Genomic DNA, 12,455 nt, shown 5'->3' with positions numbered 1-12,455 from the left:
AGGCTGGAGTGCAGTGGCGCAATCTCAGCTCACTGCAACCTCCACCTCCTGGGTTCAACTGATTCTCCTGCCGCAGCCTCCCAAGTAGGGGGGACTACAAGTGCCTGCCACCATGCCCAGCTAATTTTTGTATTTTTAGTAGAGACGGAGTTTCAGTATGTTGCCCAGGCTGGTCTCAAACTCCTGACCTCAAGTGATCCACCCATCTGGGCCTCCCAAAGTGCTGAGATTACAGGCATGAGCCACCATGCCTGGCCGAAGCATAATCTTTAAACAGGAGGTTGCATAAACTTGGGGAAAAGATTTCTCAGATGTACCCCAACTACCTATTTCTGAAATCAGAAAAATGCCAGAAACCTTATCCAGATAAACAGTATAACTCCCTTGTCCATGATTCATCAACAAGAACAATGAAGTGGCTGCACAGGGAGACAGTACTGAACAAGACTATAGGAGCTACACAGTCCCCATCCATGCACAGCAAGAGGCAGCTTACCATTTCCAAAACGATGCCTCTTATCAGCTGTGCCAGAAGCCCAGTATCCTCAGGCTCTGAGAAAAAGCCTGGTACAGAGTAAGCAACCAAATGTTGGTGGAAAACACGAAAAGCTTCAGATCTCCTGGTGTCTCTCTAGTAATTTATTTATTATTATTACTTTTTTTTAATAGAGATGAGGTCTTGCTATGTTGCCCAGGCTGACCTTGAAACCTAGGCTCAAGCAATCCTGCCACCTCAGCCTCCCAAAGTGTTGGGATTATAGACGTGAGCTACCACAACCAGCCTCTAGCACATTTTTGCCCTTAAGAAACAAGAATTGGCTGGTGGAGTGGCTCACACCTGTAATCCCAGCACTTGGGGAGGCCGAGATGGGAGGATCACTTGAGCTCAAGAGTTTGAGACCAGTGTGAGTAACATAGCGAGAACCCGTCTCTAATAAAGAAAGAAAAAAATAATCATAGAAGGTAAAAATACAAGAAATTGAACATCTGAATTCTGGCATTGCCTCTGTTTTAAATGTTGTTCTATGTGGGAATCCCCACCCCCAGTGTCTAAAAAAATACATACCCATAGCAAATTTAGGTAATCCTACTCTTAAAAAAATATTTCAAGTATAACTACAATCTTTAAGATTCCCTGATTGGGCGCAGTAGCTCATGTCTGTAATCCCAACACTTTGGGAGGCCAAGGCGGGAGGACTGGTTGAGACCAGGAGTTTGAGACCAGCCTGGGCAACATGAGGAAACACTGTTTCTACAAAAAAATATAAAAAATTAGCTGGGTGTGGTGGCTCATGCCTGTGGTCCCAGCCACCCGGGGGGCTGAGGTGGGAGGATCCCCTGAGCCCCAGAAGTCAAGGCTGCAGTGAGATGAGATCTGAGATCACTCCACTGCACTCCAGCTGGCCCACAGAATGAGACCTTGCCTGAAAGAAGAGAGAAGAGAAGAGAAGAGAAGAGAAGAGAAGAGAAGAGAAGAGAAGAGAAGAGAAGAGAAGAGAAAATGATTCCCCTTAAAATGAATGTACTAGTCAGTAACCACTATCCCAAAAGCAGACCAGGCCACTCAAATGTAATTTGACTAGGAAGTGGGCAGGCAGGGCTTGTGTTACACTGCCCAAGACAATGATGAATTAATCTAATCTCATGGCACAGTAAAGCCATGTAAAGCCTGGCAGGATGAAAGTCCAGAAGGCTTGCTCAATTCTCAACAGCAGTATCCTTCTCTTCAACTTTGGGAGAACACTAGGAGGGGGCAGAAGCAAATGGGATGCCCAGCAAGCATTTCTGGAAGATTGAAAGGCACCCTCTCCTGGAGTCCACTGAGGCAGCAGCAGCAGGATCAATGGCACCCATGCTCAATCTAAATGGAAAGCCCTAGATTCAGTCCCACTGCTCCCTCCAAAAATCTTTTTCCATTCCCACCAGCTTGGCCTGGTCTCTGTCCTCCTAGGAGTCTCCTCAAGCCTCTGCTGTGCTTTGCTAGGAGGGGAACCTTCCTGAATATCCATAGCCTGTTGGAATTCTACCAGCCCCTGTGGCCTAACCACTTATATCTTCCACAAAACTGTCCTTGAGACTCAATTAACAGCTTTTTCTGACTACGCTGACTACAAACGCATTCATGAACTGGACCACTCCTTGCAGTCACTAATTATTTATGATCTTTAAACATTTCTTTAAAAAGATATATTTTTCGGCCGGGCGCAGTGGCTCAAGCCTGTAATCCCAGCACTTTGGGAGGCCGAGATGGGCGGATCACGAGGTCAGGAGATCGAGACCATCCTGGCGAACACGGTGAAACCCCGTCTCTACTAAAAAATACAAAAAACTAGCCGGGCAAGGCGGCGGGCGCCTGTAGTCCCAGCTACTCGGGAGGCTGAGGCAGGAGAATGGCGTAAACCCGGGGGGCGGAGCTTGCAGTGAGCTGAGATCCAGCCACTGCACTCCAGCCCGGGCGACAGAGCCAGACTCCGTCTCAAAAAAAAAAAAAAAAAAAGATATATTTTTCATTTTGTAGAGACAGGGTCTTGCTTTGTTGCCCAGGCTGGTATCAAACTCCTGGCTTCAAGCAGTCCTCCCACCTTGGTCTCCCAAAGTATGAGCCACCATACCTGGTCAAAGGTTTCTAACTGACTTGCTCTCATTTGCTTTGAGAATCATTCGCTTGCTCTTCTATCATTCATATGTTTAAAGCCCTACCAGAGTTCCGATGTAGTGCACTCCATATGGATACTTTGTCTTTTGATGCACATAATCTGTTTTCATAGCTAATGTATTCCTTTAATAGATTCAGTATTTTCTCTCTGCGTGTGAATGACAAAAGTATTTACCTTGACCGTAATAGCACCTGTGTCACCCCTAGGGCTCACTCCAAGTGGGCTCCAATGGAAACAGGCTTAAGGACTATGGCAGAAACTGTCAATTTTCCTCAGCATTCTTTTTCTCCTTTATCCTTTTAGTCACTGACACTCACTGCTCATCCTGCACTCCACCCCTACTCCATGCCAATTTTCAATTGCAAGTAGAAACTTCCAGGCTCCCTTGCAGCTAGGTGTGGCTGTGTTTGGGCCAGTGGTATGTAAGTGGAGGTGATATATGCAACTTCTAGTCATTTGGCCTCCACTTCCTCTCTTATCCCCTTCCCCCATCTAGGATGGAATGTAGAGGTGGTGGTGGTGAGCTGGCTAGCTTAGAACACGCTGATGAGGGCAGCCCCCAAGGTCTTGCTACTCTGCTTATGGTCTAAGGAACTGCAACATCAGTACCCCCTGGGAGCTGGTTAGAAATGTAGAATCTGGCAGGGTGCGGTGGCTCAAGCCTGTAATCCCAGCACTTTGTGAGGCTGAGGCGGGTGGATCACCCGAAGTCGGGAGTCCGAGACCAGCCTAACCAACATGGAGAAACCCCATCTCTACTAAAAACACAAAATTAGCTGGGCGTGGTGGCACATGCCCATGGTCCCAGCTACTCAGGAGGCTGAGGCGGGAGAATTGCTTGAGCCCGTTAGGCGGAGGTTGCAGTGAGCTGAGAGATAGCGCCATTGCACTCCAGCCTCAGCAACAAGAGCGAAACTCAGCCTCAAAAAAAAAAAAGAAATGCAGAATCTGTGGCCCTATGCCAGACCTCCTGGATCAGATTTCCCAGTTTACCAGAGGCCCAGATGATTTGTATGCACTCAAGCCTGGGATGCCTGACTTGAAGGATGAAAAGAAACAGAAGAAACCTGGGTCCCCTGTTGACTTCATGGCCTTCCCATCTTAGACCATTTACCTCTGAAATGTTCAGTAAGAGACAAACTTCTATTTTATGGAGGCTAGCATAACTTGGGAGTCTCTTTCCTGTATCAGCTAACCTGTATCCTTATTAATAACAAAAATAACTTCCAGGAAATAAACCTCCTCCATTTTTTTAAGTCAAAGGCTGAGTCACCTGCCAGCTGGACTTACTTAGCAAAGCAAGAATTCCTCCAAGAATCCCCAGAATGGCAGGAATTTGCATTCCTGCTTCGACAAGCGGTGCCTTCTTACAGATGCCGGCGGCCCCTTCACAGTCACACACGCTGACCTCTAAGGTGGTCACTTGGTCTTTCTTCTGGTTATCCATGAGTTTGAGATTGATTTTGTAGTCACCCACCTCTAAGGCTATCTTTGGCTTCAAAATGATAGATTCTTGGGCTGGAGAAAGCAATAAAAAGAAATGATGAGATCAGGGGAGAAAAAAAAGCTCATTCCAGAATAAAATTGTTAGTGAACTAAAGGCACTTGAGTGCCTTGAGTGAAGAGAGCAGAGCTGCTTGGGTTTTATCTAGGTATGTACTTTTTTTTTTTTTTTCTGTAAAAAGCTTTATTTCCATTTGGTCTAAGGCTTGGGAGAGGGTTCTAGGGTTGCTTAAAAAAAGCTGCCTAGTAGCTGGAGGGAGAGGCTCAGGCAGAGCGGGGCTCTTCAGATGTCACTGGGTTCGGTAGGCTCCTGATTGTGCCTGAGAGTGAACCTTTTCGCCCGGCCTGGCCTGGAGGCTGGCCAGCCTGCAGAGGTTGGTCAGGTGGTCACCTATCTTCTTGATGAGTTTCACTTCTTCATCTAGGAAGTGGCTCTCCAGGAAGTCACAGAGATGGTGGTCTGTGCAAGCGGAACCCAAAGCATGAAGATCCAAAAGTGCCTGGTTCAGGTTCTTCTCCAGGGCCACAGCGACTTTCATCGCGCCCAGGGTTTTACCCCATTCATCTTAACATGGCTTCTGGATGTCCTGGAAGACAGTGCGGCCGCCACACTGGTTTTGCATTTGTAAGGGACGCTCAGCGCCCTTGTGCTTCTCCTTGGCCAATTTGTGGAAGAACTGGCACACGCCTTCCAGATCCACATCACTGCGGTGGAAATGGAAGCCCAGAGAGAGGTAGGTGTAGGAAGCCCACAGATGCAAATTGACCAGGCAGTTGACAGCTGCCTCCACTTCGGTAGAATAGTGCTGACAAATCTGGGAGCTCATGATTGGCTGGCAAGAAGGAGCTAAGCACAAAAACGGTGTTGCTTGGTCCCAGGAGCAGGAGGTGGCAGAGAAGATGGTCCTAGAGGTTGCAAGTGGAGAGGGGAGTGGAGGGTGGCTAGAGGCTGGGAGAGGGAGCCCTGCTTGGGTTTTAGATTACTGGGTAGCATGCTACAATGTTAGATACCAGTAAAGGAAAAAGACCTCTGGAGCAAGGCCTCAAAGACAGAAGGGATAAGGAAGCAAGTACCAATGGAAGGGGTGACATCTGGAAGTTGAGAAGGGAAATTGAGAGGTGGGGATCTGGGGGAAGGGAAGCATGGCCATTGGAGCAAAGTTGCCAAAATAAAACTCAGGTACCCACTTGGGTCGTTGTACTCAATGGTCCAGTTGGCACTCGCCCCATGCATTAGTTCTGCTGTGAAGGGAGATGTATTGGGAGGAAGGTCTGCATCAATGATGTTTATGACCTGAGGCTTTGGATTCCTCTCGCAGAAGAATAGATTTCGAGATTCTGGTATAGGGGCGTTGTCATTCACATCAGACAGGATCAGCAGAAGAGTCCCTGTTCCAGTAGCAACTGGAGAACCTAAGAGAAAATACAGAGGAAATGTAGTAGCTTGGCAACACTAATGAATCCCCACTGCCTTCCACCAGACCAAGTCCAGTTCTTGTCCTGGCTCTTCAGTGGTCCCCCATCAGCCCCCACTCCACCCCCAGAACTTCCTGTCCCACCAATCCCAAAGGACCTCCACTCCTAGGTGGGCAGGTCTCTGACTGTTTCATACAGACACGCTTATTCCCACCTTGATAACAATTATTCAAGTTATTCCTCACACCAAGGACACGCTCCTCCTTCTTCACATATCATTATTCATTCATTGAATTTTAGCTACTCCAAGAAGTCCTATTGCCTGCCTGCTGTTTCCCTAGTTCTCCTTTTTCTGCATTTTCATGCCATTTAAGGTCATTATCAAAGCACTGAGTCTTTTTATTTTACTTATTTTAATTTTAAGCCTGACTAGAAACTTAAAATCAAAGGGGATGAGTTGGGTCTTTTTAAGTCTCTGCAAATTGGTTTTCAAAATAGATTGGGGAGTTCATATATTTTTTTTTTGAGGCAGGGTCTCACTCTGTCACCCAGGCCAGAATGCAGTGGCATGAACACAGTTCACTGCAGCCTCTACCTCCTGGGCTTCATCTCCCACCTCTGCCTCCCTAGTAGCTGGGACTACAGGCGCATGCCACCATGCTTGGCTAGTTTTTAATTTTTTTTTTTGTAGAGAGGGGGTCTTACCATGTTGCCTAGGGTGGTCTTGAACTCTTGGGCTCAAGTGATCCTCCCACCTTAGCCTCCCAAAGTGTTGAGATTATAGGCATGAGCCACCGTGCCCAGCCCATCCACACTTCTGTTTGCGTTTCTTTTACATCTTGACACAACACCAAGCATATGGTAGTAGGAAAAATTGGTACCCAGGGAACTATCTTCAATATGAATATACGATAGGGATACAAAACAACAGAGGAATCCATCTCAAACCGATAAATAGATATGTCTAGATGGCATGACTGTAAATTTTAAAAAATTGTTTTCTCATGTAAATTTTCTTTTTAAACAATGAACGCATGTCATTTAAAATTAACTGAAGGAGGCCAGGCATGGTAACTCATGCCTGTAATCCCAGCATTTTGAGATTATGGGCAGCATGTTGCCCAGCTGGTCTTGAACTCCTGGCCTCAAGCCATCTCCCAATTCAGACCCCCAAAGTGTTGGGATTACAGGTGTGAGCCTAGCACCCAGCCTATAAATGTATTTAAATACACAGAAAGAGTCTGGAAGGACCCACACCTAACTGATTTAACACCTAACTAATTTCACCCACATGAGTATTATCATTTTTCAGGTAAAGGAATTGAGGGACATAAAAACTAAACAGCAGGCCAGGCGCGGTGGCTCACGCCTGTAATCCCAGCATTTTGGGAGGCCGAGGCGGGCAGATCACAAGGTCAGGAGTTCAAGACCAACCTGGCCAATATGGTGAAACCCCGTCTCTACTAAAAATACAAAAAATTAGCTGGGCATGGTGGCGCACACCTGTAATCCCAGCTATTTGGGAGACTGAGGCAGGAGAATTGCTTGAACCTAGGAGGCAGAGGTTGCAGTGATCCAGGATTTTGCCACTGCACTCCAGCCTGGGTGACAGAGCGAGACTCTGTCTCAAAAAAAAAAAAAAAAAAAAAAAAATTAAACAGTAAATCCAAGGTCACATGAATATTAAGCTTTGGAACTGGATCGTAAACCATCATTGTCGGGTTCCCTTAGGGAAGGAATAAAGAGTGCGTGTGTAGTGAAAAGGAAGTTCTGTCTGACCAAAATTACTTGAAAAAAAAATTTTTTTTTTTTTGGAGACAGGGTCTTGCTCTGTTGCCCAGGATGGAGAACAGTGGCGCAATCTTGGCTCATTGCAGCCTCCACCTCTCAGACTCAAGCAATCCTACCACCTCAGCCTTCTGAGTAGCTGGGACTACAGGTGTTCACCAACATGCCCAGCTAATTTATGTACTGTTTGTAGAGAAAGTGTATTGCCATGTTGCCCAGGCTGGTCTCGAACTCCTGGGCTCAAGTGATCCTCCCACCTCAGCCTCCAAAGTGCTGGGATTACAGGTGTGAGTCACCATGCCCAGCCCACTTAAATTTTTGATAAGAATGCCTTTAAGAATAAAAGATAAATCTTTTGCAGCAACATGGATGAAACTGGAGGCCATTGTCTCAAGTGAAACAAATCAGACATGTAAGGAGAAATAACTGCATGTTCTCACTTAGAAGTGGGAGTTCAATAATGTGTACACATGGATGTAGATTGTGGAATGATAAACAATGGCAGCTGGGAAGGGTCCGAGGGGTGGGAGGGGGTAGATGATGAGCAATTACTTAATGGGTACAACGCATGTTATTTGGGTGATGCGTTAGGCTTTTCCTTAGGGCTTTCTTTTCTGTTACTGACATTTTTTTAATGTGCTGGCCAGTTGTTTTCTAGAGTGCCCTTAATTTGGGTTTGTCTGATTACTCCTCAAAATTTAGATTCAGGTAATCCATTTCAGGGGTTGGTGGTGGGGACAAGAACACGACGGAGGTGATGTTGTGGCCTCCCTAGTGCAGGACACTGGGAGGCACATGATGTTTGTTTGTGCTTCTATTGATACACTAAAAGCCCTGCCTTTATCACTACACATCTATGCTTGTAACAAAATTACCCTTGTACTCCATACATTTATACAAATCAATCCAACAAACACAAAGGATAAAAGAAAAAGAATAAACTCTTGCCTCCAAAAGAAGGGAGGGGCAAGAAAGTCAACTAGCCAGGAGGGTGAGGCAGCAAAGGCCCAGATGAGGCCCCCTTACCATTGTCTGTAGCTATGATGAGGGCTGTGTACGTGCTGTTCTTCACGTGCTCAACGTCCTCCCTGTCCAGCTCAGCCCGAGTGGAAATGGCACCAGTGTCCGGATTAATCTCCAGCCAGTTGGCAGCGTCTCTCCAAATCCGATACCTAAACAGGCACAAGCTCTGGCTTTTAGAATAGGACCAGCAAACAACATGTAGCTGAAAATGGCTCAAGCTCTTCTTCAGTTATATGGTTACTTCCAATGTTTTATTTTGAAAACCAACAATAGGTTGGGCACAGTGGCTCATGCCTGTAATCCCAGCACTTTGATAGAATACTACTGTTGAATATATGGTGCATATTCAAATTGTCAGATTTTCCAAAAATGTCCTTTATAGCAACCTTGCACCATTCTGGATTCAGGATCCAATATGGCCTTTGGTTGGCATGGCTCTTCCTTAAGGCTTTCTTTTCTGTCACTGACATTTTTTTAATGTGCTGGCCAGTTGTTTTCTAGAATGCCCTTAGTTTGGGTTTGCCTGATTACTCCTCAAAATTTAGATTCAGGTAATCCATTTCAGGGGTCAGTGGTGGGGACAAGAACACGACAGTGATGCTGTGGCCTCCCTAGTGCAGGACACTGGGAAGCACATGATGTCTGTCTGTGCTTCTATTGATAACTTTGATCACTTGGATAAGGGAAAGGCCACCAGATTTCTTCACAGCAAAGGTGCCTTTTTATACTGCATGATTAACATATAATCTGCAGGTAGATAATTTAAGAATATCTTGTTCAGCAACTAACTTTCACCCAACAGATTTGGCATCTATGGATGATTCTTGCTGAAGCAATGATTACTATAATCCTTATTTATTTTTAAAAGCAGACTCCTCCAGACCAGCTCCCCCAAAACAATACAGTAGTTCCTAAATGGTAGCAACATGTCACCTCTTCTCCTGTCATGAACATCTGGAGATGCAGGTTGCCTTGTTGACTTGTGGGTGGGCTGTACTATTGGCATTTAATGGGAGCTAAAGGGAAGCTAACAGAGATCTACTGCTCATTTATTTACTAGGGTCATGGAAAGGCTCTGAAAGGGAAACTAAGAAATCAAAGGAGGAAAGGACTCTGAGAACCTGCGGGCTTGGCCTCACTTCTTTGGAAGTGCAAAGCAATGAATTACATCAAGTGGTCATTGTTCCAGGTGTAAGGGCCTCTGCAAACAGACACTAGAGACCTGGTCCCTGAATCTGCCCCAGGAGATGCTTTGAACTATCTATTTCACTACTGCAAGCTTTCAGCCCAGCCTGGAAACTGTACAATCCAGGGTTTCATCACAGAACCAAATCCTACATTATTGTCTTTGACTTTTCACCATTCTTTTAAACTTCAGTTAAAACCCATCTTGCCAGGCCTTACAGTTCGGAGCATGTAGAAATATCTCTAGATTATGAGGAGTCCATTGGCTACATATAGAAAATGAGAGTTTTTATTATTATTATTATTTTTTGAGATGGAGTCTCACTCTGTCGCCCAGGTTAGAGTGCAGTGGCTCGATCTCAGCTCACTGCAACCTCAACCTTTTGGGTTCAAGTGATTCTCGTGCCTCAGCCTCCCAAGTAGCTGGGATTACAGGTGTGCACCACCATGCCTGGCTAATTTCTTGTGTTTTTAGTAGAGGCAGGGGTTTCACCATGTTGGCCAGGCTGGTCTTGAACACCTGGCCTCAACATGATCCACTTGCTAGACCTCCCAAAGTTTTGGGATTACAGGCATAAACCGCTGCACCCAGCCCAAAATGAGAGTATTTTAAAGCAAGTGTTGTAGTTGGTTGGTTGGTATGTGGGTTTTCAGCATCTGTGTGATTTACATTATAGAGGTACCTTCAAGTTTGAAAGGAGAAATACTAATAGTAAGCTACTTAGAACACAATACTATGGGCTGGGTGCGGGGGCTCACGCCTGTAATCCCACCACTTTGGGAGGCGGGCAGATCACTTGAGGTCAGGAGTTCGAGACCAGCCTGGCCAATGTGGTGAAGCCTCATCTCTACTAAAAATACAAAAATTAGCCGGGCGTGGTGGCGGGCACCTATAATCCTGGCTACGTGGGAGACTGAGGCATGAAAATTGCTTGAACCCAGGAGACAGAGGCTGCAGTAGGCAGAGATCACCACTGTATACTAGCCTAGGTGACAAAGTGAGACTCCAAACACAAAAAAACACACTATTGTGTATGCAAAGTAAAATCACATTTCTACCATACTACAAGAGCTCAAAGAGAGGCAGCACATCAGACCAAGAACGGCTGTCTGTAGAGGGAAGGGAACAGGTGAAAGGAGTACAGATAAAGGGAATAAAAAATAAATTAAGAGAATGGTCTTGTACAGACAAATGACAAAATGCCATGAACTATGTATTATTGATTTATATATAAAATGATATAAAATACCCAGCTGCTGTAAGTCAGTTGAAAAATCCTCACACTTACGTTATTTTCTGTTCCATAAATGTGTCTGGCTCCCGGGCAGTGTAGGATGTGATTTCCTGGCCCACGCCAAAGTCCTCGGACACTTCCACTCTCTTTTCTGGAGGCACAAAGATGGGGGCTTCGTTCACATCCAGCACATCCACGGTGACAGTGGCTGTGGAGGTGGTGAGAGAGACCTCAAAAGGCGCCACGTTCGTCACTGCCACGTGTAGAATGTACTGCTGCTTGGCCTCAAAATCCAAGCCCTAGAGAGCAGAAACAATGAAGTTAAAAACAAAACAAAACATTTTGTGTTAGTAAAAATGAAATTAAATCCTTAACTGTTGCTTTTGGTAATACAGTAGGTTGGTGCAAAAGTAACTGTGGTTTCTGCCATGACTTTCAATGGCAGAAACCATAATTACTTACCAGGGCTTCTCAGATCTGCTCACCTACTCAAGAGGAAGTCAAAGCTCTGGGGCTATTCTAGGGATCCAGTCACTTCAACAAGCAATTCACTCAAATTCTTAGTTTTCAAGTTTCTTTCCTTATTTTGTTTCTGAGACAGAATTTTTGCTCTTGTCACCCAGGCTGGAGTGCAATGGCTCACTGCAACCTCTGCCTCCCAGCTTCAAGCAATTCTCCTGCCTCAGCCTCCCTAGTAGCTGGGATTACAGGAGCCTGCCACTACACCTGGCTAATTTTTTGTATTTTTAGTAGAGATGATGTTTCACCATGTTGGCCAGGCTGGTCTCGAACACCTGACCTCAGGTGATCAACCCACCTTGGCCTCCCAAAGTGTTGGGATTACAGGACTGAGCAACTGTGCCTGGCTACCTTTTTTTTTTTTTTTTTTTTTTTAAAGAGACGGAGTCTCGTTATATTGCCCAGGTTAGAGTACAGTGCCATGATCATAGCTCAGTGCAGTGTCAACCCCCTGGGCTCAAGTGATCCTCCCACCTCAGCCTCCCAAGTAGTTGGACCCACCGCCATGCACTACTGTGCTTGGCTAGTTTTCAAGTTTCTAGGACATTTTTCAAAAACAACCATATCTGCCCCACTTCTAAAATAAACCAGCACAAGAGCAGAGACCAGTAAATCATTTTCCCTCTCATTGCAAAATGGAAAGAGCTAAGGGAAGGAGAATGTTTTGGGAAAGAGCCTTTTTCAATTTCAGGATCCTGTGTAAGAGCTTCTTGATTTCTTCTTTTTTTTTTTTTTTTTTTTTTTGAGACGGAGTCTCGCTCTGCCGCCCAGGCTGGAGTGCAGTGGCCGGATCTCAGCTCACTGCAAGCTCCGCCTCCTGGGTTCACGCCATTCTCCTGCCTCAGCCTCCCGAGTAGCTGGGACTACAGGTGCCCGCCACCGCGCCCGGCTAGTTTTTTGTATTTTTTAGTAGAGACGGGGTTTCACCGTGTTAGCCAGGATGGTCTCGATCTCCTGACCTCGTGATCCGCCCGTCTCAGCCTCCCAAAGTGCTGGGATTACAGGCTTGAGCCACCGCGCCCGGCCTTTTCTTTCCTTCCTTTCCTTCCTTTCCTTCCTTTCTTTCCCTTCCTTCCCTTCCTTCCCTTCCTTCCCTTCCTTCCTCTCTTTCCTCTCTTTCCTCTCTTTC

General features: G+C 45.9%; 1 protein-coding gene across 2 annotated transcripts in view; it reads right to left on the bottom strand.

Moving 5' to 3' along the window:
- CDH1 (cadherin 1) overlaps positions 1 to 12,455 on the bottom strand; it is a 104,787-nt gene that overhangs the window by 8,538 nt on the left and 83,794 nt on the right. For both annotated transcript variants that reach the window (XM_015126485.3, XM_077984422.1), the window contains 4 exons: positions 10,862 to 11,106; positions 8,391 to 8,536; positions 5,349 to 5,573; positions 3,948 to 4,175 (listed from right to left, as the gene is read on the bottom strand). In XM_015126485.3, coding sequence (XP_014981971.3) covers positions 3,948 to 4,175; positions 5,349 to 5,573; positions 8,391 to 8,536; positions 10,862 to 11,106 — 844 coding nt within the window. The remainder of the gene's footprint in view (positions 1 to 3,947; positions 4,176 to 5,348; positions 5,574 to 8,390; positions 8,537 to 10,861; positions 11,107 to 12,455) is intronic.

The sequence above is a fragment of the Macaca mulatta genome, chromosome 20, assembly GCF_049350105.2.
Source record: "Macaca mulatta isolate MMU2019108-1 chromosome 20, T2T-MMU8v2.0, whole genome shotgun sequence".
NCBI lineage: Eukaryota > Metazoa > Chordata > Mammalia > Primates > Cercopithecidae > Macaca > Macaca mulatta.
Note: the sequence above shows the minus strand (reverse complement) of the source record. Positions and strands in the feature narration are given on the sequence as shown.